General features: G+C 31.5%; 2 protein-coding genes across 3 annotated transcripts; one reads left to right on the top strand and one right to left on the bottom strand.

The window, feature by feature from the left end:
• Positions 1-1,576: 1,576 nt before the first annotated feature.
• Positions 1,577-13,659, bottom strand: LOC107017976 (5'-3' exoribonuclease 3). Of its 2 annotated transcripts, none has more exons than XM_015218293.2 (23): positions 13,329-13,659; positions 12,081-12,183; positions 11,633-11,709; positions 11,360-11,551; positions 11,111-11,230; positions 10,936-10,998; positions 10,500-10,649; positions 10,233-10,397; positions 9,163-9,240; positions 8,966-9,052; positions 7,835-8,203; positions 7,538-7,633; positions 6,507-6,602; positions 5,973-6,043; positions 5,492-5,620; positions 5,344-5,420; positions 5,128-5,168; positions 4,938-5,012; positions 4,699-4,856; positions 3,930-4,034; positions 3,747-3,822; positions 2,716-2,795; positions 1,577-2,611 (listed from the first exon to the last, which is right to left on the bottom strand). In XM_015218293.2, the coding sequence occupies exons 1-23, from the start codon at positions 13,530-13,532 to the stop codon at positions 1,894-1,896; spliced, it is 3,330 nt and encodes a 1,109-aa protein (XP_015073779.1). In that variant the 5' UTR covers positions 13,533-13,659; the 3' UTR covers positions 1,577-1,893. The 2 variants fall into 2 exon arrangements, with proteins under 2 accessions (XP_015073779.1, XP_015073781.1); XM_015218295.2 differs by having other exon boundaries at positions 12,115-12,183; positions 13,329-13,388.
• Positions 13,660-25,139: 11,480 nt separating this feature from the next.
• Positions 25,140-25,906, top strand: LOC107017106 (auxin-responsive protein SAUR50). The gene has a single exon (XM_015217383.2). It carries the CDS (start codon positions 25,220-25,222, stop codon positions 25,544-25,546), a length of 327 nt encoding a protein of 108 aa, XP_015072869.1. The 5' UTR covers positions 25,140-25,219; the 3' UTR covers positions 25,547-25,906.
• Positions 25,907-27,220: the final 1,314 nt, after the last annotated feature.

Below are 27,220 nucleotides of genomic sequence, written 5' to 3'. Positions count from 1 at the left end.
AACAGCAGATAAAAGTCAAAGAAATACATACATAAATCTCAAATTATTTTTATGGAAAAAAACAATATTGTAGTATAGATACCACTTGTGAGAGTCTTAGATTTTAGTAAGTCAAATTGTTGAGTTTGATTTCCAAAGTAATAAAGTTGAGTAGGCCTACAACACGTTGAAGTTTGTTGAAAAATGGATATATATACGTATAGATAAAATGATAAAAAGGACCCTTCAAATATCCCAACCATCCGACCAATATAAGCTGTGATTACAATGCACACGCGTGGGTACATAGGTCCACAAACACTCTCAAACAAAAATATTACTAATTCATCGGTGACGGAGTCAGAATTTTGATTAATAAGTGTCAAAATATAAAAAAGTAGAGTCGTGATGAAGGGGTATTGTCGATCGACACCACTTAAAGCATATCTGGTTCCATTCACTTTTACTTGTCATGTTAAAACTTGACATGTTGTCCATTAAGAAAACAATAATTGACATGATTATGTTATGACACTACACTTATTAATTGATGATTCGGAGAATAAGTAGTCTTTTCTTATTTTGTTAAAAGTAACAAGTAAAAGTGAGAATTTATTTTGAAATAGTGGATCGATAAAAGTGAACCGAAGAAAGTATATTATAAAATACACACAAATTCAAAATATATCGTGGTACATTCTTTCGATATCCTTTGACTGTACTTCAATTATTTAATGAAACCTCTTCACATGGCTCATCCTTGGTTGCCTTTTCTTCAAACTTTGCTTCCTTAAAGACAAATAGTAATGGGATAAGGTTGTACATGCCTAGCTAGAAATGTTTATCAATGAAAGTCTTTTCCATCGAGAGATAACAATGTTTGGATGTTATCTCGAGGGAATAATCGATCAAAAACAACTTTTCTATCTCTCCAAAGTAAAGATAAGATCCTGCATGCATTCAAATTAATATACGAGTAAAATTAAATCAAAGTGGTTCTTTTGCTTCCAAGAGTTACAATTTGTATCATAACCAATACAAGTTGGATTGAATCCAGCCTCTTCATGTTTTTTCCATCTAAACTATATTGACCCGACTAATCTAGATTCATGCTGTTTGGGGCACAAATAAACTAATATCGTATTTAGGACCTTATATCTTTGGTTGAGAGATCTAATGGCCCATAAGATAGGGAACACTTCACTTGAATAGAAGCATAATAATCTATTGGATCACATCAAGGTATCTAAAGCCCAATACCTCCCATAATGAGGAGCATTTGTACATATGGCCAAACCCCTCTCATATATCTAGAGTCATATGTTCGATGAGTTACAAATGTTTCACGTCGTGCCTAATCACTTTTCTCCTCAAATCTATCAGAGCTCTCACACCTACTCACCAAAGCATTTGTGCTACTCGGTCTCACTTCCCGCATCTTGTCTCTCCACTATCTTCGTCTAAACAAGGAGGATGGAATTTAAAATTGTAATGGGACATTGTGTATAATAAAGTTAATTCTTACCACAAATATACATCATTAAAATCTACCAACAACCAAATAGGCACACCATGAATAAAATGCACAGAAGAGAAATCATACGCTAAAAGTTTTTCTCAATAAGCAAAAAAGATGTTACAAACAAAGCTCATAGCTTATGAGAAAAATGCATAATCTTATTCATCCAACATTTTTCAGTCAATTAAAAGAAGCTCAACTATATCATAACAGCGAAAGGAAGAGAAAGAATGCGGGTAAAACGCTATGCAAGATACCTACATTGTACAACATTACTGTAAAGTCGCCTGAACTTACATATCAGCCAGCAATATCTGTTTGTACTCTACCAGCTCTTCTATTCTTTTTTCTGTATTAAGTCAGAAACTCCATCACTTGCAAAAATGATGATACCTCTAACGGCGATAGCCTGAAGATGGTGGCCCTCTATCGTTTCTTCTTCCTAAAGCCGAGAAGTGATTGCTGGAGGGACGTGGGTTGCCATAACCCCGACCAGCATTTTGGTTTACTTGTGGAGCCCATCCACCATCCTGTGGGTTATAGGGTCCTGGCTCATAAGGTGGGTGATAGCTTACTGGCTCATAAGGTGGGTGATAGTTTCCTGGCTCATAAGGTTCATGATAATTGGGGTAACTACTGTATCTACTCTGTTGGTGAAAATGATCAATTGGTGGTACTGGTGATTGGCTAACATGCTGCTGACGATTGGCATGAGAAGAATAACTATATCCAACATTTTGCTGCGTCACAGCGGCTTGATGTCCATGTCTATGATAATCCCTGCTAGGAGGGGCAGGTTGGCCACCCATCTCATACAGAGGAGGAGCCCTACTATATGGATCAACAGCCGCTGGGATATAAGCAGGGTGGTAACTCTGATCATACTGATAAGGCGCAGCAGCTGTGTCATCTCGAGCAGAATAATCAAAATTAGGGCGAACATGTCCCTGACCATTGTATCCTTGACAGGAAGGAAAAGGACCAGAAGGATATGGTCCTGGTTGAGCATGTAAATTATCCCCACGGCCACTCCTAATCTGCAAACTATTAGAAACCAGCCTGTGTGCTGCCTCTCCAAGGTGACGACCAGAGTTTCCGCCAGGGTGGTGGTTCCTGAAATGAAGTACACAGCTACATGAAATTTAATGGACAATATAGACATACTAACAACTTGGCATCATTAGACATCTCCATCCAACCAACATATCACAACAAACCTTCCATTTTCCCAAGGTTTCCTCCCAGAATCCTCATGCCACAACACTGGATCAGGTTTTATATCACTGAATGTCACCATCTGCATAGTAATGATGCAGCATAAGTGAGGAAAAAAAGAAACTAAAAACTATGCAGGTTTTCTGTTATATACAGGTCAAGCATATATAAAAAAAACATAAGGTACTTGAACCCCTCCACTCTCCTTTTTAAGCGAGCATCACCCCTCCAGGAACTACATCTATATAGCCTAGTAGGGGTCTCAGCTTCAAAGTCCAAAATTCTAACAAATTTCAACTATACATGTCAATTAATGATATGTATCTTCAATTTCAGGAAGTTCCTAAGTTCTGTCAAACCTTGATCAATGAACCTACAAGACCATTCTCTCTTAACATGTGAAAGTGGAAAGAAGAGGCGAGAATTTGTGGGGGACAGGGCTCTTTGAGGCAATGGTTTTGAAGGAACCTCAATAGCAAAGGAAAGGAGCAATGCTGAGAAGGAGAAATTGCGGAGTACCTAAGCTGTTTTGTTTGCTCAAAGCCTGATTTAACTTTTAACAGTTGGGAAAAGGACTCGGGCAAGCTGCTTATTAGGTTTATTTAATCACACTTGTATAATGAATAAATTTATTTTTAAGAAAATAAAACAATATGCATCTTTGGCTACCAGTCAATTATTAAAATTTGCTTCAGCAATTACTCTCACGAACTGCTTCCACCCATATTTATTCAAGAATTGAGTTTTCAACGATCAAAATATGTTTTGGTCAAAGCCATTTTCAAGATAAGATATGTATTATCAAGCAAATGGTTAGAAATTTGGAGATTATGTAATATATCAGAAAAGTGGTTTGACCAATACCTGGTTTGGTTGTTGAAATACTTAACCAGGAGAAAAAATATCTAGGACAGAGGAAGCATTCACAAAGAAAATCTTAGGATATCTTTCTAGTCAAGAACATGGTATGGTCTTCCACCTTACCCTCCCCCCAAAATGAAAGGACAAAGCGTGGATCTCTCAGATAAATTACCTTCTTTGGAAAAATAACCCCTTTAGGTGGCCGTGTGATGTGCTTATGGGCATCAGGGAGTTTGTATATTGCACATCTGAAAATGAAAGAGCCACAAAGCTGATCAGAAATTGTACAAATATTATCATTTGTCAGTACCATCAATTGGTACACAGATGCTCAGTGAAAAGCTAGGTTTCTTACATGACTTGATTGTCCATAATATCTTCCAACCCATCCATAGGAGCTCTAAAAATTGGAGGACAAGGATCTCCCATGCAAAGGGATATGTAGCCATTCATGCCACCACTGCATACCATTAGGAAAAAAATCAGAAGAGTCCACCTAGGACTTTGGTGATTGAGATAGCTAGGTTTTCATCACAAGAGCCATCTAAAAAACCGAAAAATCAAATAGAAAAAGGAAACACAAAGACCAAGCTCAGATAGAGACAAGAAAGGCTAAAATTAGAGGACAAGGATCTCCCACACAAAGGGATATAAAGCCATTCATCATCCCACCACTGCATGCACCGCACTAGAAAAAAAATCAGAAGAGTGCACCTAGAACTTTGACGATTGAGACTCAAAGCTAGTTTCTTTTATCACGATAGACCAATAGTGTGCAGATTTAGTATGCAGAAAAAATACATAAGCAAAGGCTAAAAATTGGAGGACAAGGATCTCCTAAGCAAAGGGAGATGTTGACATACATTCCAGCATTGCATGCACCATTAGGGAAAAAAATAGAAGAGTCCACCCAGGACTTTGATGATTGAGATTCAAACTAGGTTTTCTCACAATAGACAACAGTAATACAGATTTAGTATGCCAAAAAAAAAAGAGAGAGACTAAATACAGAAGAATCATGCAGAAAGAGGAAAAGAGAACCCAATTCAGACAGAAGATTACGACTTCAAAACACAATTGAAGGGGTCCGGCTGGAGTCACATAGGTCATATAGCAAAACAAACCTTGCTTTTGGTTCCAAGCGCTCCTTCACTTCAACGCGTTCATCGTCTGTAAGCTGCTTACAGCGATCATCAAGAGAAAAAATGTATGGAGACAAAGGGTGAGATAATGACACAAAAAGCATATCATTCATCACACAATTTCTTCGTGCTTCTTCCTCCTGCAAGAAAATGACTAGATTAGTAAAATGGATACACTAAGATAGTTAGTTCAACTCAATTCAGAAGTGACGACATTATACCGTCAGGGTATGTTCAACTTTTGCAACCTCTGCAAGGAGCCGGGCTTCATCAATGAAAGGTAGTTTGGCAATGCCCTTCACATTAAGAAAGAAGTCAGCACAAAGATAATTTTTGTTTTTTATAAAGGTAACTGATGCCGGTACAAAGATATGAGAATACTGTTCTTAAAAATATTAATTTAACAAGTACCTGCCATGAAAAGCGCTTCCCATTCATGTCCACCTCAAAATCTGTCAACAACATTAAGGCATGATATATTTTAAGGTCTGAGATATTCATTTAGTGGGAAAGAGCTCTAAGCAAGATACAATACTGGCAGATGGCATACGAGTTATCCTGTATTATAAAGTAATTTAACAGATCTACAATAAGTAACTTGTCAAAATGAGAAACATGATGTCATACCAGAAGGATAGAAGTCGCTAATTGGAGAGTTTGGGTCTGTCATCAATTGCCTATACTGTTCAGGAAGAGCATGTGAACTGCATATAAACCTAGTCAGCACCCTCCAGCAAGACATCTAGTATGAAATATACAAAAGTGAGGTATAAACCTGGCAGCAGGAAAAACTCCCAACAGCTGATTGAATGGTTTGAATGGAGAACCTAGTTCAAAGGTAATATTCAACTCCCCAAGACCCTTGAGGTCAGAAGCAAAAGGAGCATAATGATAAGGATAAAACCTGCAGAGGAAAAACTTGAAGCAGTGAAATCAAAAACACAACTATTGTTTTGCACAACACATTTGATCTTATTAAATCTCCACATCATTTTTTGTTTCTAGCACAAAGAATGTTCCAGTTTTTCAAGGAAAAGAAGAATAAAAGATAGCATGTTAAGTAACCGATAAAACTATCAAAAAAAATTTAAAATAAACAAATTGATTTGTGCGAGCACAAATGTGGACAGAACTTGAATATAAGTCAAAGACCTATGCACAGTCATGTTATTTAGAACATCATTCATGTCATATCATAGATCCACATGCATGCACTGATGCACGAAAAACTCCAGTATCACAAAGGGGGAACTTACCACTGCCAGGAACAAACACCTTCGTAATAATAGTGCATAACCCAGCACAACCCTTCTGTGTATTTCAAGACCTAATAAGATAAAAACCATATACGAGATTGAAATCACCTTCATATGGATGCAGATGCATACAGAAAACTAAACCTTGCACAATTGCCTAAGACTGATAAAATTCATCGAAAAACAATCCATCTGGATTTTATCCTCAACAGCTGAAGTGTGCAGTTGATTTAGGTCGGCTATCATTGATGAGTTTGAATGTAACATTGTGGCATCTAGAAAACCTCCCAGGCATTGATCTATTATAGACCTATCCATTACTACAAAAGCCACCAGAGTGCACCTCTCACATGGAAAAATAGCTCAAAAGAATCGTGTATTCCGACAGCTAAAAGTATTTTGAACCACAGATAAACTGTGTTTTAACTTAGATGCGACAAATTATCTATTCCAAGATGCCGAGTTGTAAAATCCCAACCACCTAAAAGTTTATCCTTCATCAATAGTGATGCTACTCAAGTTTAGATAACTTACAATGTCCTTTCGTACTTCTTCCATCTCCTCAGGTGTCTTTGCAGAAAATTTTTCCTCATAATACCTTTCTTTCCATCCTGGCACTCCCAGTTTGATCTGTAGAGACAAATCAGATCAGAATCCAGCATAAATATGTAAAAGGCAACAACAAAAGTTGCAAAAATTGACTTCTACTTTCAGTTTTTAAAAGTATTAACAATTATAAGTTGCCAAAGATGTTAGATCCAAAAAAACACACCAGCCTTACTAAGTTGTCGATTAGCACTGGGTTTTTTTCCTGATAAACTAGATTCAACAAAAGGCATCAAGAAGATGCAGAGAGTACATGATATGGCATGGGCTTATATTTTAATAACCGTTAAAATGCCTCCTAGCATTCCATGATCACAATCTCAAGTACTTCGGGTGGATCACATCTATTTGAATATACTCTTGATAATCATCAAGATCTCATGAGTATTTCACCAACAGTTATTTTAAAATTAACATAAGAGAAGTGGTTACAATCATGTAGTCTATTCTATGTAAATATGTATAGCTAGTAAATTTTGCATTTATCGAAAATTCACCAACAGCCATTTAAACCATTTTATACACTTAAATGACTCCAAAGGCTTTTTCTGCAAATCAACTTCCAGACAAACTTGAAAGCACATCATGCTGATACATGCATCACTATCTGAGTTGTATATTGTAGTTAAGAATTAGACAAGCGGTATAGGCTTGACTGAAAATTTCATTAATGGACTTGTAAAACATGACCAGAAAGCTTTAACTCATGGATCTCTGCAATCCCTCCCATGCTATGTTAGTTTGATGTAGGTTTACTTGACCATTCCAGATAAGAACGGCAAAATGAGTAACATAGATCTCGTGAAATCAAAACTATAGATTTTCAGTTACACCTCAGAAGTTATAAATTATCAACTCAAAATTTCTTTTCCTGATCTCTTGGATCACATCAAGCCCTTCCGCTAGCAACCTGACCTTAAGAGTTTGTAAAAGCTTATAGGAATATGTTGTTTACACACCTTGTCTTCCTCGGGATTCTCTGAATTAAAAACATCATTCTTCTCACGGATCAACTTGTTTAGCTTTGTTTTCAGTTCTTCTTTGTTTTCTAACACCTGATGTCACAAACCAAAAAATTGTGTTAGATGGCATTCAGAAATGCTTAAAGGGAATGAAAGTAATGCATGCAGCAAATAAAGGGCGAAGGTAAGATAACACTATCCACTCCTACAAGAGACCTAAACAAAGCTAAGTACATCAGACACAGCTTAGTAAGAATCACATATATATGCCCCTAACTAAGGAGGAAAACATACTTCAGTTTCGAGGCTATCCTCAGCTTCAACAATTGCAGCTCCTATCGTGGCATCAGAACTCAAACGTGCAGCTTTTTTGGTGCGAAAAATAGATCTTGTATCATCAACAGGCTCATAGTATTCATTCGGAAAGTCGAGGACGGAAAGACTTGATGTCCCTTGCTGAAGTTGGGGACGTCTTACAGTTCCTCCTTGTTGAGGACGTCTTGCAGTTGCCCCTTGTTGATAGGGAGAAGGAGAAGGACCTGAAGCAAGCCGAGAACCACTGAACCGAGCAACTGGAACCAAAGATTCAGGTTCGGCTCGAGGAGCAGAGTCATCTCCTCTTTTTAACTGGGCCTTTTCACGCTTAATTCTCTCAGATTGTCTCTGGAAAAAATTAAAACATAAAAGTGAAATGTCTGCCCATTTACATGCAATAGAAGACCCATACTCAAAAGTACCTATTTTTAATATATAATGTAACTAGTAAGCAATCAAAAGGACAGAGTCCTAGATTCAAGAAAGGACACTTTAAAGAGCTTGACAACAAAAAATATTGAAAGCCTCATCTCAAAGAAGATTTTGCATTAGAATAGAATAGAAAAGTTTAATTGCAGAATAACACTTCAAACAAAGGCAATTGTGTTGAAAGTAGCAGCAAAAGTCAAACATAAAAAAAATCTTCACTAAATTCACCACAAAAATTTTGAAGTTAAATTAGTGCCACTAACACTGCTATTAAGGTTTTTCACACATTAAGAATTATCAAATAATTCCAGTCCCTTCCCCACTTTTTTTGCTCTGTTCCCTTTATCAATTTCAACTGATGGATGAAGATAGGACAGAGCAGCATGAAAAGCTTTACATGTTAAGATGCTACTCAAGTTTACAATCAAAAGACAAAGATTAAGTTTTTTCACACATCAAGAATCATCAAACAATTCCAGTCCCTTCCCAAATTTTTTGCACTATTCTCTTTATCAATTTCAACTGATGTATGAAGACAGGACAGAGCAGCAAGAAAAGTTTTACATGTTAAGATACTACTCAAGAGACAAAGATCTGCAACTACACAGAAAGCAATACCGAAAGGTTCCTTTTGTTAAATTCCGAAAGAAAATGCAAGGAATTGGTCAGACAAGAGCAGACCTGATGTAACCGCGCTCTTTTCTGAAATATCTTATCTTCATATGATCCCACGGCCTGAATGAAATGTTCTACTCTGCTAAGATTTGGCTGGAAAAGTAGTAAAGGAATCAATTCATTGATACCAGTAAAAGTTCTAAAAATTACTAGGAGAACATAAAATATTTAAATCTATCAGCTTATGGAAAACAACCAAATACCTGGCTACCATCAGTTAAATAACCTTCCATTGATCTAAACTCCTTCTTATAGACAGCCAGTAACAAGTTTATTGCTCCCTGAACAGGATAATACAATCAAAATTACATATATGAAGAAGTCATAGTACAACCTTCTCAAAACAAGAAACTAACAGACAATTGTAAGGGGATTCTTATGAGACAAAGACTTCATTACTGGATGCCGGTAACAGATTCTCGAAAACAAAATATCTAGAAAATTTATAAGTTCGTGTTTTATAGCTGAAAGAGGAAAACATAGAAAGGAAGGTTTTCACTCAGTCGCCAGCCATGGGAGAAAAGACTTTTCCAAGTTGGCTAGTTAAAACCTCCAGTTCACTCTTTACTTGTTCTCTTTCTTTCTTACCCATCAGTTCTTCTGTTCTCTCTCACTCATATCCCCTTCCATAGGCAAGGGGATTGCCAGAGCAAACAACGGGTTTTTCGTCTCCTAGAGGCATGTAGCACTATTTAATACATAAGTTCTAATAAGCTAGCTTTTCATCTAAGTGATAAAGTTAACAAAGGTTCCTTTCTTACAAATCAGTTACCCACACATGTTATAAATAACAGTTCATGTCATCTATTCCTATTTCATAAAAAGAAATTGAGCAAGACCCTGCCAAGTGTCTCTTTCACAAAGTAAAGCAATTTAGAGCTGGAAAAAAGGTTTCCTGTCATCATGTTACCCCAAAATGTAGTCACGGCCTCTTACTTTATGAAAGATGACTAGTTGAGCTTGCCTCAAAGCTAGCCCTCAAAATCATTGAATCCAAATCCCAAGTTTAGATTAAAAAGTAACAAATCATTGACTCAACAAAAGAGATAGACAACATCATAGGATACAATTCTTTTTTAGTGTCAGGTGTAAAATATGAAGTGACAATTTCTTCAGGTTAGATAAACAATGATCGCATTAAAAGATGACAAAGTCATCTGAGCATGAGTCATGACTGGTTGTATTCTACTTTATTTAGATACTCAGAAGTACAGTAAAGAGACATAGCCACCGCTATAGAAAACAAGCGAAATCAATTCCAGAAAGAACAGACCTCGCGGATCTCAAGAGTAGGCATGTGTGGGAGAAAATCATTTCCAACAAAGAAACAAATAAATATGAAGTCGTCGATGATCCGCTCGAAATCAATCTCAAAAGGAGGATTTGGGATTCTCATATCAAATTCTAAATACTCCCGCAAAGTCCATATGTGGAGGAACTGCAACAGATGGACAAGATTAGTAAAGAAAATTACAGATGTTACTTGTCAATAACATATATTATATTTCTTTCATCAAGAACATCTTCAATTCAAATGTACCTGGAAAGGTTTTTTTGCCACAACCTCAGCATTGCCTTTCTCATCGAATTCTCCTGCTTTCCGTTTCGCCTTTCCTTCACAATCTGCAGCTAGGTGACCCATTTGACCACAAAGGAAACACTTATCCTGCTGACCTGGCGTAAATACAACCTGGCACATAGACGCAGGATACGTCAAATGAGATGTGAAGTAAAAGATAAACCACAAGACTTCTAAAAAGAGATCCAAAATATGACGAAACGTCATGGTGAAGATGAACCACAACCAACATCAAGAATTTAAAAAAAAACAAGGGAAAAGAAAGGAGAATCTTCTCTATCCAAACTCAGAATGTGTTCCTTGTGAACATAAAAAAACTCCAGTGTCCTATTCAAAATCATTTCTAACTAAACTGTTGATATGTGTAACTAGAGCACAATTAAGTTGAGCGTAAAACCTCTCTGAGTATGGAGAAGTGAACTTCGTGAGTAGCCAAAGCCAACATGATTAGATCTGCATCCTGTCATATGGAACCAGAATCAGATATATAAGTTATCTAACATAAACTAAGAGAAATCAGAAAGAAGTTATGAGTGCAAATTGCAAACAACTTTTAAAAGATTAAGACATACCAAACCGTAGAGACAATGACGTGTATTTGGGTCATAACCAGGAAGATTTCTTTGGAGTCGAAGATAGGACATAATTTTATGCTCCCCTTCACCAGGAACATTTGCATCAGAAAGTATAACCTTCAAACAGTAATTGAAATAATAAGTACGGTAATAATTCAACATCATTAACAGGGAAAAACAAGAAAGAGTATCCAAAGAAAACAAACAATGAAAATATAAACAGAACGAATTTACATCAAAAGATACCTTGACATTTTTCCATCCCGAATCATGGTTTAGTCTAAGATGAACATAGTACTGAAGAGCAATTGACAATGTGGCCATGAACTGAGTTCCAGGAGTGATGATATTTGAATCAAAAACTTGTGACTCTTGCTTTGGGGGGAGCTTCCTACCCTCTCTCTCGAATTCCTCCCGCAGCTTTTCCTCCTCAGCTGCCTAAAAGTGATTCCATGAGATAAAACCCTAAAAACTTTGAAGTTGAAAATAAATTCCTACAGAAATTTAAAATTGCAATACCGCATCTGCAGCATCTTTTGCTGATCTAAAACGTCTAGATCTCTGCTGATTCATTTTTGCCCTTGGTGCAACACCATCTACCACAGATATCAGTCAATAATTAGAACTAAAATCTTCAGTCAACTTATAATTATGTAAAATACATAGATTAACTGTATAGGCAAATTATTCAATAGGAGATCAATATATTAGAGAAGGAAATGTGTGCACTGGCAAGTATGTATAGGAATGTTAAACTATGTGATCTAAGAAGTTGGAAATCGGTATAAAGGAGTTAATTAACACACATTTTAGATCCCTTTCACAATACCATTTTTGTTATATCCCCCATTTACAAACTTTTGAGATGATATTTGTTTTCCGTCATCCAACTTCTGCTATGTAATTCACTTTTATCCAAAATACAGCATCCATACTATCATAAATACAAATCGACCTTATTACCCACCAATAGCCATATATAGCAGCTTTCGAGGACGCACCATAGAGAAAAGCCTGTCTATGTAATCAAACATGCACTCAAAGACCTCCTCAAATGTTGTAGGAGAGGGCTGCATAAAAAAGTGTAGTTTGTTAGAAGACTATGCAGAAGAGATGGAAATAACATACAGACACACAGAGCTAAACTTAAGTCCAGAATCCTGAAATAGTATCCGATATGATTTAAAATTGGCCATCAAAAGAGAACTTTCCCACCTCTTTTTATATTTTCCCATTTATTACAGCGGGGAAAGACAGGTGGAAATTAGGTCAAGTTAATGTTGTTCAGATAAAACATCCCAAAAGGGAACAAAACCAATTGATTATGCAGGCAGTATAGAAATCTAAAATTATGCATATAGACTAAGTTCAAACAAAATAAAAACCATCATGTACAATAGTAAAACAAATGATTAATTTCTGTACGTCTAAAAGCTGTTCTTGAAATAGACACATGTAGCATTAAATCAGTAGATAACTAAGATAGGCGTGCCCAAACTTTTTTTTACGACACCATTTGTTTCTTTGAGAGCTTTAATTTTGGACACCATGTATATCTTCAAAAACTCCAAAACTGATACATCCTCTTACTACAAGTTTTTCTATTTACTTTATTGCTACAAAATGAATGAGAAACATGATGAAAAAATGGATAGTACATGGATAGTACAATAGCAGCATGCAAGAAGTCTACATTTTACATTTTTAATCAACATATAATTTTCTAGACAGAAAATATCACCAATACATAAGCATATCTTAAAGTGAAACAAGAATATTCCTTCCTAGCCAAACTATCAATCTATGGCTCAATCCAAATAAGCTTGTTCCACTATATGAATTTTCACAGCCCGACAATTTTACTGTGGCCACAACCTACTGCAATCATGCAAATTTCCACCACCCACAAGATATATATACACAAACAGCTTGTTTTAAACATCACACATACAATTAGCAGCTATTTTGCTCATCTCAAAGCTTATTAAAATCTTAAAATTTCCTTCTTGTTCCTTAAACCTAGCAAAATTCTTGGCTTATACATAAAATTTAATCTCTAACAAACCCACATTCTGCTCAATTGTACATAAATTTCAAAAGACCATACTCAATTTAGTTGGGATCGGCAAACCATTAACTAGCTCCACAATTCAGCTAAAAGGAGACGACATTTCGACTATAAATAAATAAAAGACGAGAGTAAAAAAGTACGCACTCTATCTTCGGGATGAAAACATGGATGAATGATACCATTCATATCCAGATACAAATTATCATACTCGATGTTGTTGGGATTAGGTTTGCTTGTATCCACCGGAATTCTTACATCTTCGATAACAACGGCCTCTTCTTCTACCACATCCACCACAACCATCGGATACTTCTCAGCTAACCATCGGTAAAATGCCGGAACTCCCATAGTTATGGGATTCTCAAATCCCCTTCAATTCCACTTTTCTCAAGCCTTCAATTCAATGAAACTGAAAATTTGAGAATTGAAGAAAAAGAGAAGTAATTTAGAAACTGAAACTAAACCCTAACCCTAGGAGAGATGTATTTACCCTGTTTGAACAAGGATGACGGGGCTCCGATTCAAGAGAGATCTTGTAGGGCACAAAAATTTTAGGACAATAATACCCTTATTTAGATGAAATTGAGAGAATACGTAGGGTTATTTTTGTACAATAAAAGTAGAAGCGTTAAAACGGAATTATTAGGATGATAATATCCTTAGGATCGTTTGGTACAAAAATGAATAACGCATGGATTAGTAATGCAGGGTTTACTTTTATCAAGTGTTTGGTTCATTGTTTCCAATCCCAACTTGTATTTGAAATCAAATTCTTTAAAAATCTCTTTTCCAATTATACTCTTATGTTATTATGTAATTGGGTCAAGGTAGATAATTATCGAAAAATATTTCTTTTATGACATTCTAACTAGCTATGAGAAGAATAATTTTGTTGTCATGTTTTCAGTTTTCTACTAGAATTATTTGAGGATAAATAATTTTCATATTAATAAATTGATCGCTAATAAAATGTCAATCTTAAATTTAAAAAAGATAAACCAACTACTTTTAAAATTATAAAGACAGTCAACAATTATAAAATTGAATAAACCATGTACATTTACACATAAAAAATTTTGCAAGTTATAATTTTAATATGTATGTAGTTTTTTAAAATTGTTTAAAATACGAATAATTAGTGATATATTTATCTTTTAATTAGTAAATGTTAAATAACTCACATTTTAAATTTGTATTGATTTGAATTAGATATATTTAGTTACAAATAAGTCTCTCGAAATAATTTGTAAACTAATTTATTTAAATAATTTTACTAGTACATATATAAAACATAAAATCAAGAAATTAAAATAAAAATTTAAAAGATTTGAGGGATATTTTTGTCTTTATGTGCTTATCCCATGGCATTATATCCTATGTATTACTAATATCTCCATGTAGAATACATTAACTAATCCATGGATTAGTTATATATAGAGCTCACATTCCTACCAAACATAGTATTAAATTATACCACATATAATAATGGATTGTTTTTTTTAATGCAGCCTACCAAACGCTCCCTTGCTGAAAAAATAAAATTATTCAGATAGGTAAAAGACTTTATTTAGCTCTGAAATTTTCGTATGTTGAAATTATGTAATAAGCATTTATTCATAATCCTAACAATCAAAGTAAACTAGGGTTAGAAAACTATAATTCTAAACACAAAGTAAATTAAAATTAGGAACTACCTAATTACTAAATTCTAACATGAATAAATAAATAATATAAATAACAAATCCTAAAATTAGTAAGGAATCATATTCTCAGTTTATTTCCTACATTCGATGAGATTTAGAGAATACATATTACATAGGGTTGTTTCTGTACTTTAATCATTTTTAATAAAGTTAAATATAGGTATCAATTTTAAGAGGCTATTATATTCTAGTTATGAGTGTGTATAAGACTCGACGTTTTAATAATTAAATACGTATTTATTACAAAAATATAAATGCTTGTCGAATTATGATTATATTACAGTTATGAGTGTGTAGAAGAATCGCCGTACTTATACAGTCTAATTTAACAATAATCTATTAAATTTCATGTCAAGACAAGCATGATTTACCATTTTTAAAACTCAATTTGTTCTCGCGTTAGAGTACGCTTTTGTAGGGTTATCACAAATAGGATAATCATAAATGTACCCATCGAAAAATTGTGAGATGCTATACGATATATTCTAGTTATGAGTGTGTATAAGACTCGACGTTTTAATAATCAAATACGTATTTATTATAAAAACATAAATGTTTGTCGAATTATGATTATATTACAGTTATGAGTGTGTAGAAGAATCGTCATATTTATACAGTCTAATTTAACAATTTATTATCTATTAAATTTCATGTCGAGACAAGCATGATTCACCATTTTTAAAACTCAATTTGTTGTCGCATTAGAGTACACGTTTGTAGGGTCATCACAAATAGGATAATCATAAATGTACCCATCAAAAAATTGTGAGATGCTATACGATAAATACAATTTTAGTTAGGGCTCTTTTTTTTTATAAGTTATTCTATCTTAAAATCTATTTCATTCTTAAATAAAAAGTAATATGCATTTTTGATATCTCGTAAGATCTTGAAATATTCGTAAAGAGATTGATGTGATCGGAATACAAAATTATAAGCACATTATTGATCAATTAAATCTTTGCTTCATCCTCATCAAATATAGGCTATCAATATAATATTGGGCTCATGAAGGAGGCAATCAACAATTTGGATTGTATTGGGCTTCATATTTATTGGTTTGTTTCACCATCTCTTCAAATGGTGTTATTGAGAAACTACTTTAATTTCTAGCCCATTTCAAACTATAAAACCATTACACAATCTAAAGTCCAATTGTAATAGTCCTAGGTGTCTTGATACTTGTTTCGGGGTTCGATTAATCTGGATTGATGTTATGTATATATAAGAAAGTGGTTTCAATGGAATGATTTTCATTTCTAATGTTTGAATTTAAGGCCTCTAATTAATGATAAAGAGATCCTATTGATTACACCATAAACTTTCGTCGATTCCAAAGTGAAACTATCATACGAGTAGTTTTTGTGTAAATTCTACATATGTACTAAAATTTCCATCATATATCTATAAATATTTGGTCGTGAAATGAAATCAATTATTATTATATATTAACTAGTTAAGAACTCATAAATTTAAATTTAGAATCGGACTTTGCCTTTAGTAGTGATCGATGACCCCGCGGTTATTAACAATTTAACACGTGTGGTAAATTGATTGCCACTAACAATTTAACATGAGTGGTAAATTGATGTTTCAAATGCATCGTATCGCAAGTTATAATAACCTTATTTATATTATATTCACTTCGTTAAACCACTTAATCATAAAAAATCATATCAATTTGATGTAAATATCCGACGGTTCCCGACTTTCTCCGCTTTCCGTAACCGTAACCACTTGTCATTCCGATTACTTCATCCATAAACCTTTTTTTTATTTCAAAATACATATTCGATTCATTTGTTAAAATGAAAAAAAATTATGAGTTATTAGAACTTATTCACCTTCTTTTTAAGAACTTATTCACCTTCTTTTTAGTTATCATGCTAGAAAGGAAACTATTGAAAATCACAATTTGGATAAGGAGTAATGTAATAATTAAGTTTGTGTGTATCTCATCTTGTTTCGTGGCTTTACATGGATACATTAGTTTTATTGTTTCTTATATATACATATGTAGTGACTAAAATCATGAAATAAAAACAAGAAACGTGGATGATTCATAAAACCTAGTTGGCTATGGACCCATTTGTCTACAACATGTCCCTTGTTCTTTCTTTAGTTACAACATAAGTATAAACATGTGGTTCCTCATCCCCTATTGTCTTTGGCTTCGATTATTCTTTTACTACAATTCAATAATTACATGACATGTACATATCTTCACATATATATACGATTATCATCAGTCATAATTATGTCACTTCTATTTGTTATGTTCGTTAACTTATCTTACAACAAAATACTTAGTAGGTTTAAGAGAAGTTATTATACGTACTCAATGTAATTTTTCTCATACTATTAGGTCAGTACTTTTCATATGTTGCAATGTCATAAGTATTGTGTGGACCTATGGAAAAGAGTCGATAATTTGTTTCATTTTTAAAATTACAAATCTCATATTTTAAAATATATTTGTAACTCATAGATATATTTGAAAGACCTAATATATTATTAAAAAAAAACTATGGAAATAAATGTTAGTGTATTGTAGCAAACTATATTTAAGAGTAGATATATATACATCATTACAAAAATATTATTACTTTTAGTTGGTTGGTGAGATATTTTAAAAAGTTCAGTGCCAAGATATCCTATTTTAGCAATTTTTGAACTCATCCAACAACTTATTACAATCCTCTCTCTTGTGTAATTAATTAAGAGCATGCATGATATTAGTTAAATTTTTTTATGTCATTAAATACGCGATTGAAAATTAATTTAAAAATTACTTTTTAAAGTATGTATTGATGTCTTGAAGCAAATTTGAATCTAGCTTCACAGTCTTGTGGCGTATGTTGATATAGTGATTCCAAATTAATGACTGAACTCTTTCAATATTTGATTGGGCATGTATCATATAGAAAACTGAATGTCTTTCTAGGTTTGAAAAATCTCTACTTATACATATTTCTTTTCAATTCAAAAAAGGACATGAAAGTATACAATTCTTTTCCTTCTAGAAGAGAAAAAAAGACACACACTCCTTTTTTTCTCGGAAAATAGAGTTTTGAATTGGTCTCGTTCGATACATACAAAATGCAGTAGCACGAGAAGTTAGAACATATAATTTTCATAATCAAGATAGATTACATTTAATCTCGTGCTACAATTTTTTTGATAATTTATTCTAATTTTCAGCTACAATTGTGAACTTTGACTTTTAACTCATAAAAACCAATGATTTAATCTTTTTTGTATAAGCTTAAACTTTACACACAAAATCATCTACAATAATGACACATATATAACAAATTTATATATTTAATGTAATACTTTATTATATTGAATAAACTAATAACTAATTGTTCAGTAAATAATACTATATCAAAATGCATGATTAATAGTATATCGTAACAATATTGTTATAAAAAACTCCATTTAATTTAAACACGGGACTTTATTTAGTATTTACTGTGAGGGATATGTGATTTCAATACGTTACCATTTGTTTACTAGCAATTTTTCTTACACATACGTTATCATAAGTGACCTATACCTCATGATTAAAAAAGAAATTAAAAAGAAGAAATTGTTTTTAAATGAATAAGGGAGGCAAAAGTAACATGAGTTTCACATGTATAAAAAAATATACTTAAAATCGTAAAAAAAAAATCTGATCAATAATTTATCTATTATAACTATGCAATAATTATCTTACTCTTATCAATCATCGGTATTGTCAACTCTTACCATACAAACACCATCACTAACCACTTACACCACCAATTATCTCCCCTACCACCGGCTACTATCACCGTGACTATGAATAACTAACTCTATTATATTGTCATCCATACCACAACGAATACCTCCATCGTTATCATTATCATCACACACCTGATATTATCGCACAATTATCAACGTCATCCACCACATCATAACCACCAATCCATGGGCAAAAATTACCGCCTCAAAATCATATATATATATATATCGTTAAAAGTTAAAATATATATTGTTGATAAACATATATATTATAGTATTAGTATTCAAAATTGGACATTGCCAAATGCCAAAGAACTAAACTGCCTTTCGGTGAGAAGAGTGGGGCCGGGTCTGCCCTCTTCTATTTCTTTCACAGAACATGGGCTTGCCTCAGGCCATTTCCTGGCCCACTTTGTGGAGTTACTTGTAGCATCTCACTTAACGTTACGTTCCATATAAACTTAAGTTAATTTATAAAACTCTTTTATTAATACGTGATTTACATAATATACGATTCAGAAGTTTGTAAATCTAGACGCCTATCAGTTCTACTTTACATGCCCTATATCATAAACACTACATTTCAATAGGTAACTTGCCCTAATTTCATAAATACATGTCTCGCACTTTTACTGCTTAGTTGTAAATATGTAGATTTTCTTTGAGTGACCTGGTAGTATATAAAATTGTAGATAACTTTAACTCTTACTAAATTTACTCAATTTAAACTTTAATTAAAAATAGTTATTACCTATTAATTAAGGGAAGAAAATGAACAAAAAGGCTTTTCATAACTTCACATTGATGTAGACTCAACTTATAAATATAACAACAACCTCATAAATTTAAACTCCTTAATTAATATAATTATGAGACAAGCGACATCACATTGAAGTCCATAACTAATATAGCACTTTTATTGGTGTATACATGAAGGAAAAAAAACTTTTTTAGAAGATGTTCAAATTTATGTGAAATAAACCTATAATTGACAACGAAATTTTATCTTCCAAACAATTATTTTGAAATAAATATATAGTTGGCAAGTAGTAATATTTCCAATGGATCTTTTGTGCACATGCATGGATTACGTACTTTTATTATCATCATAATATAATTGTCAGATAAGAAGTAAATTGGAGTAATTATTAGAGTACAGAATAGTACTACTAATTTATAATATATAGTTTGAAATAAGGGAAAGTGACAAGATATATAATTATTATTATTTTTATAATAGAGAAAGGACATAAAAAAGGTGTACAAAGGACAAATTGAAATGGCCGGACTAGAAGCCGTATGAAATTAATATTTGGAGATGATTGATTATCCTCAGCCTCAAAACATGGTGGGGTAAATATATATCGTCGGTATAAATAATTTTTTTTTAAAAAATATTTATAGGAAAGTTTTCTTAAAATGTGTGATTTGTATGAGATGATAATGGTGACTTGATTGATGATTTATAATTTTATTACGTAGAACGACTAACATTATAACTCAAAACTCTTTTTGTAATATAATTTTGTTAATTTTGAAGTTAAAAACTCATAAACCCAATTAATTTTGGGGGTTGTGTCATAAAAAGAACTTACTATGTATGGGAATGGAGTTGGGAAGAAGGGGCGGTAAATACTGATTGATTAATGTATATGATTTAAACTCTTTTTATAATATAATTTTGTTAATTTTGATATTAAAGATGGGGTGAACTTGATCTTTTGTTTTGGAGGATACAATTTGTAAGCCCGCAAAGGCCAATGAAGATCAAATTTATTGGAATCTGAGTCGTGTCTTGTCCTTGAGTTCTCTCTATGCTTCTCACGTCTTTCTTTCTTTCGCTTGAGACTCACTAGCACACTTTTTACTGTTTTCGTGCTATCAACTCATAGATCCGGCTAACTTGTTGATCGTGTCATAAAAAAGCTTACTATGGGTACATGGGGTGGGGGTCTCATCACTCAATCAAAGGATCTAATTCTCATATGGTTCTAATCCAATCAAGACTTATAGTTAAAGATTGAAGGATCTATAATGTTCAATTGATTAAATATTTTATCATGATCATAATTATTAAGTAATAACTTCGTATCGTTTAAATCTTAAATTTGTCTGTATTATCATGTCATACTTGTAGAATTTTGTTATTATAATTATAGTAAGAAAGGTCAAGGATATAATTCTTAAATATATGCGACTAATTTTAATCTTCTATACTCTCCTTAGACAATTATGTCCTAATCAACTACAGTAATATTTTAGGTGAGAAGTCCTTATAATTAATATATCAATTAGATGAAATGTATTAACACTACTAACAAAAGCTAATTAATTAATCGTATGATTTTGAAACAGACTTTTCAATGTAGCCAAATGTGGTACAGACTTAGGTGACAAAAATGAATTTGAAAAAAAAATTGGAAGGCAAATATATGGAGCAATATTTCAAAATATTTTAATATAATTAGTGATCTAAATTTAAAATTGATAAAATTTCATAAACTTAAAAAAAAAGAAGAAATTTCATGTATGTTTCTGTTTAAAACCTTCGAACATTTCTTTTAATAGACAATAACTAATATAAAACAATGAGATTAAATGCTTTGGGGGACCAAAAACGAAAGCAAATAAATAAGAGTGATAATTAAGTTAATTACTTCGAACTTAAGAATAATTATAAAGTACATGCGTTCCTCGAAGCTTTTTTGGATTCTGAAAAAGGAATAAGAAATAATCCCCCACATATTAGAGTACATTATTATCTCATTGTTTGACATTTTAAATTAATAAAACATTTCATTATTTTCTTATATACGATATTATGAGTATTATGATTTATGAATATCCTTTCTATATTTGACAGTTTTTTTTATAAATTTTTTAGATGTTTAATACATTAAGAAAAACAATAATGTCATTTTCATGTATTTCTAATATAAATATGTAATAATTTTCTTATATTTATTGACTTAGATGCACGAGTCTATGTCGAGTTCAATATATATTATTTTTTTTATAAATTTGAAAAGTCAAACAAATTTAATATGAGTTTTCAAATATTTTAAGTTGTTAATTATTATTTATAGAACTTGTCTATAAAAGTAACATATAATAGTGATATACAAAATCATATTATCTTGTTTTAAAAATTTAATTTAATGTATTAAATTAAATTAATTTTATTTTTTGAGCAAAGAAGTTTTATAAGCTCTAGAGAATCAACTAATATATTATAAATTTTCACTATTTTCTTGTATGGTCATGCTATGAGTAATGCAGTAAATCTCCCTTTTCAATTTTTAGTTTTAAAAAATCAAGTTTTTGACACTAGAACTTTGCCTATTATTTTACAACTTAGAATAAAATTTCTTAAATCTCTATACCTCTCAATAATTTTTTTACAACAACTAATATATTGTAATACAACAAATGGCTAGTATTTTATTTATTTGGAATACCAAATTTCAATATAAATACATGTTAGGAGTAAAAATCTATCATAAAAGTTAATATTTTATCTTTAACTCTTGAAAATAAATGTATTTACGTTGATGTTTGTGTTACTTCAAATAATTTTTTTAAGAAGCTGTCATTTCAAATGGTATGAATCTCCTATATTTTTGAGTTGTCGCCTCTTTTACCTTTAATATTTCATATGTCCAATATATGTATTTTTGTTGTATAGAGTGGCTTGTCAAATTTTGTGGGGTGAATCGCAAATATACCATAGTCACTTAGTTACAAGAGAAGAATATTTAAAAAATTATGGTAATGAGTCATCGGGAGAAAAATATGAATTGGATAAATATATTAGGCTTTGATTATATTTAAGTGCTATCGAATCTGAATTATAGCAGTTAACGTCTAACGTGATGAATAGTCAATCACATGAATCTTTGGGAGTCTAAAATTGACAAATTATAAATTTATACAATATAGTTAATCTACATGTTTAATTTATTAATTCTGACACTAATTATGTATAAACTAGAATCAATGTTATTACATTGAGAACATGATATGATAAGTTAACTTTATTTCTATTTCTGTGTTGTCTTGATATAAATTGAGAGAAAAATAATAATATATAATTTATTTATGTATTATCTAATTCGATAATCTTAAAGATAATGTTAATTTCAAGTAATTAGCCTAACAATAGGGTCAAGCTGGGCTAGTAAAGTGAGCCATTGAGGTTTTGAACCCAACTAAACTCAGGGCGAGTAAACAAAGCATGTTCGGCCCATTCCTCTCGTTAAAAATTTATTTTATTTGTCTAATCTAGATTGATCTTTATATATATATAAATAAATTACTAAAATTTCCATAGGCTTATGTAAGGTTATTTAATATTGAATTTTATATAATTTTTATCAATTTGAGAAAAATTATAAAGTGATAGGAAAACAGCTTCTTTTTATAAAAAATAAAATAAAATAAATATTCAGTTGATAACATTACAAAGACCTTCAAAGGAAAATAGTAAAAGACCTTGAGATATGAAAATTTTAAGTTGGAATCATCAAAATTATCTATAACTACTTTATGTTTAGAGTTATAGAGCGAATTTGCGAAACAATTAATACTTTTCTTTATGAAGTAGCTTTTGTGAGGATTAAAAGACCAAAAAATTATCTATATTTTCAACTTTAATGTTTGCATCTCTCTTTAGAAAATCATAACATGCTTATCCTTCAGAATTATGCACAGCCTTGGAAAAAAAAGCAAAATTCATAATTCATCCATGCGGATATATATATTTGTATTTCACTTTGGTGTCTAATATAAGTGTTAAACTTAATTAAATCTGAATTCATGCGGAAGAAAAACCAAAGTAGAGGAGTGTGTGTTGGCCTTAGTAACATGTTACACATTTGTTGACTTTGAAAAGTTGGTTAAGTTGCTTAATTTATGTTAATCAAAGAAGTACTATTACAAATGAAATTTCAAATCAATTATTTTGTGATTAGTCAAGTCAACAAGAAAATTAAATATGCAAAGTTAGGGATAATAGTATTTTCTATTCTACCACAAGACAAATTAAGGAATGTGGTTGAAAAAAATAGCAAGTTCATAACAAGACACTATTGAAAATTACTAGGAAGGTTCTTGATTAATTGAAACAAGACAACTTCTTAGGTTTCCAATATGTGAGTTGAATTTCCTATTGTTGTTTGTTAACTATTTTCATTTTTATTGTTTTTAATAACTTTCCCTTTTCAAAAAAAAAAAAAAAAATAATGAATAGTACTAGTACTTAATATTTTCTCTGTCTCAATTTATATGACACATTTTATGTTTTGAGAGCCAAACAGTTTAAATTTGATCGGAAATTTGCGCATGAAATCTTTAATTTTTTTAAATGAAATTTATATATTTGTAAACTACGTAAAAGGTACTATGAATCACAACAATTAATGATTCAAAATATTTAAAAGATTTATGAAAAATTTACGAATAAAATTAGACTTAACATATAAAATAGAATGGAGGGAGTAGTAGTTTTTGTAGCGTGTAACCCTCTACCTTATTTTTAAGGTCGCTAATTTGATAATGTATGAATAGTTACATGCATTTTTTTTAGGAATCCACTAAGTTTGGATTCAAGATTAATAAAATTAAAGTGTATTTCTTTAAATACGTTAGAATATTTTTTGTTTCTTTTTGTCTTTCAAATGAGTAAATATTAAATTTTTTTCCTTTACCAGTTTAACTTCTGCATAATGAAGTATATCATTCTTAAGAAACTAAAGTCATATCTTGACGTAACACGAAAAATATTATAATACTAAAATATAAACTTATGTCGTAAAAATGATATGTCATGAGGTGCATAAATTTAAAAAATTACAACATATCTGCAAAAGTGCTAATAAGCCATTCGAAATCTAAATAGCACTAACTAGACCTTTTTTATTTGATATATTTATATTCACATTAAAACTTAAACTAATCTGAATCCATGTCAAGTAAGATTCATTTAAAGAAAAGATGTTTATTCTCTTGAAATCTCATATCTCACTCAATTCAAGGGTGAATAAATATTTATATTATTTTGCACGATATTAGATACAAGTACTGTGCTATAAGACTCATTAAAAGAGGAACAAGAAAATGCTCCATACTATTCCTTCTTCTTCTTTTTTATACTAATCAAAACGTATGATCTTATAATATCTGATTAACGATGAAAAAATCTTACCTATCTCGATATAATCTTTCACAGTTAAAAGGATGAACGAACCTTATTGGAAATAGAGTTAAAGGGACCAACATGTCTTGATAAAAGGCTACAAAATGGTAATAAACCCAAAGCCTTTGGCTCCCAACATACACTTTTTACATTTGTCCTTGAGCCCTTCTATAACACCTCTATTATCTCTCTCTTCTTTACCACCCCAACCCCACATGCTTTTGTTTCTAAAAATAAAATAAAAAATAAAAAAAAATTAATTTTTTTTATTTATATACCTCTTAAACTCCTTTCATTTCCACCACACTCATTTTCTCAATTATTCTTTTAATTTCTCTCATATCAATTTTTTTCTCTCTCTTTTCAAACAAATGGCTATTAGAAAATCAAACAAGTTGTCACAAAGGGCAATGTTGAAGCAAATACTAAAAAGATGTTCGAGTTTAGGTAAGAAAAATGGATATCAAGACGAACAACAAGGTGGTCTTCCAATGGACGTACCAAAAGGACATTTTGTAGTTTACGTTGGAGAAAATCGAACAAGGTACATTGTTCCAATTTCAATTTTATCAAGGCCAGAATTTCGTGCACTACTTCAACAGGCTGAAGAAGAATTTGGATTCGATCATGACATGGGACTTACAATTCCATGTAACGAAGATTTTTTCGAATCTCTAACTTCGTCAATGCTAAGGTAAATAAAGAAGACGAAAATTAATCGAGTCAGTAAGTTCCGAGCACGAAAGGAAGTGGAGTTAGTTAAATGTAGGCGGAGCTAGCTAGGTTGTCTGAAGTTTTAAATTTTTATAACAGAAGTTCAGGAATCTACTTTATTGCATCTGTCTTTTTATTTTTTGTATTTTTTATTTTTGGCTTTTGGGATTTTGTGTTTATTGTTATAAAAATATAACTAACTGGAAATTATCTGGAGAAGGGTATGTTTGTAAATCTCAAAAGTTTGTAATTTTCCTCATAGTGGTGTTTGATAATATTTGTACCCTATGAGAGAATTAACAAATTATTATTAATATATAAAGTTATATAACATTTGGTGCTTACTTTATTATGTTAATTATTTTTGTTCGTTTGAAGCTCTATATTAAAATTTTGATTAAATTTCGATCTATATACTGTACGACTATTCTAACAGAAATTTCAATGATATTAAGATGTACAGGTTGTTTTTATTTATATATTTTATGGGAGTAAAGGACATTTTTATGAATGCCAACTCTTATTGGTATTAGATATTAATGTTTTCTTTGACTTGCCATTCTAATAGTATACTTTTTTTAAAATAAATAAATAAATATGAGTGTAGCTATCAAGTATAGTAACTAGAAATAAATATGAGTAGAGCTAAAGTTATCAAGTATAGTAACTAAAAATAAATATGAGTTAGGAATGAAGACGTTAAGTTAATTATTTCAACTTTCATAAAAATAGCATTTTGAATTTGTTGGTTCAATAATTCAGATTCTCTAATTACTAGAGTCCATGAAAGGGAAAACACTTCTTATTCGAAGTTTTCCTAATTTACGTAACTCAAACTCAAGACTTTACTATGTAGTTATGTTTAATATCTGTTTTGAGGTTCGACTAATTTAGATTCGTATTATCAAATTTGATTATAAAGGGTAAAATACTCTCAACTAAGGATGATTAATCCTTATCCAGAATTCGAACCTCAACCATCTATTACTTAAAAACGAACGAACACTTGTATATTTGCGGTATTAGCTAATAGAGAGGTTTGAAAGTAACGTGTCACTTGATATAATGACACTTTAGCATGCTATCAAACAAATCTATGCAGAATTAAAACTATACACCAAAAAAATAATTAAAATTATGTCGAGACTAAAAAGTCTTGCGTGCTATTTATGATTAAAGCATGAATTTTGTGTTCTAGAGTGTCAGAGGGTGTCATTTGCATAAATTTATGTTTGTGTAAATATTTTAAAAGTAATAAATATATTCATTTATATATACTACTAGTTGGCAAAATAAATAAAAAAATACCTATTCACGTGAAATCCTAAATATTACTGTAGTAAGATGTATATAGATATAAATAAAAATGGCTATATATGTATGTCTAGATTGAAATAGCAAATGACTCTGAAATTCTACAGAGCCCACTTGGAGTGAAATTATGTGTACAGAGGCTTTAAATAGTGAAATGGTGTAGCAAAAGATAATAAATATATATATATTATATATATATATGATGAATTGTACTGATCAAAGTCGGATTTATAATTTGAATTTGATGGGGTCAATCTACATATCCTCGAATGCTTAACATATTGCACCCTATAGTTATAAGAGTATAGAACTTAATATTTGTAGTGTTTACTTAATTTTAACGC

The sequence above is a fragment of the Solanum pennellii genome, chromosome 4, assembly GCF_001406875.1.
Source record: "Solanum pennellii chromosome 4, SPENNV200".
NCBI lineage: Eukaryota > Viridiplantae > Streptophyta > Magnoliopsida > Solanales > Solanaceae > Solanum > Solanum pennellii.
This window is presented reverse-complemented; position numbering and strand designations above follow the sequence as displayed.

Bases quoted from the DNA above. Each gene is read 5' to 3' on its own strand.
- LOC107017976 (XM_015218293.2), bottom strand. From the start codon at position 13,532: ATGGGAGTTCCGGCATTTTACCGATGGTTAGCTGAGAAGTATCCGATG. The intron at 10,398-10,499 runs GTACATTTGAAT...CATCTGTTGCAG, and splicing joins TGGCAAAAAAACCTTTCCAG to TTCCTCCACATATGGACTTT. The intron at 2,796-3,746 runs GTAATTTATCTG...ATTACTATGCAG, and splicing joins GGGTTATTTTTCCAAAGAAG to ATGGTGACATTCAGTGATAT.
- LOC107017106 (XM_015217383.2), top strand. From the start codon at position 25,220: ATGGCTATTAGAAAATCAAACAAGTTGTCACAAAGGGCAATGTTGAAG.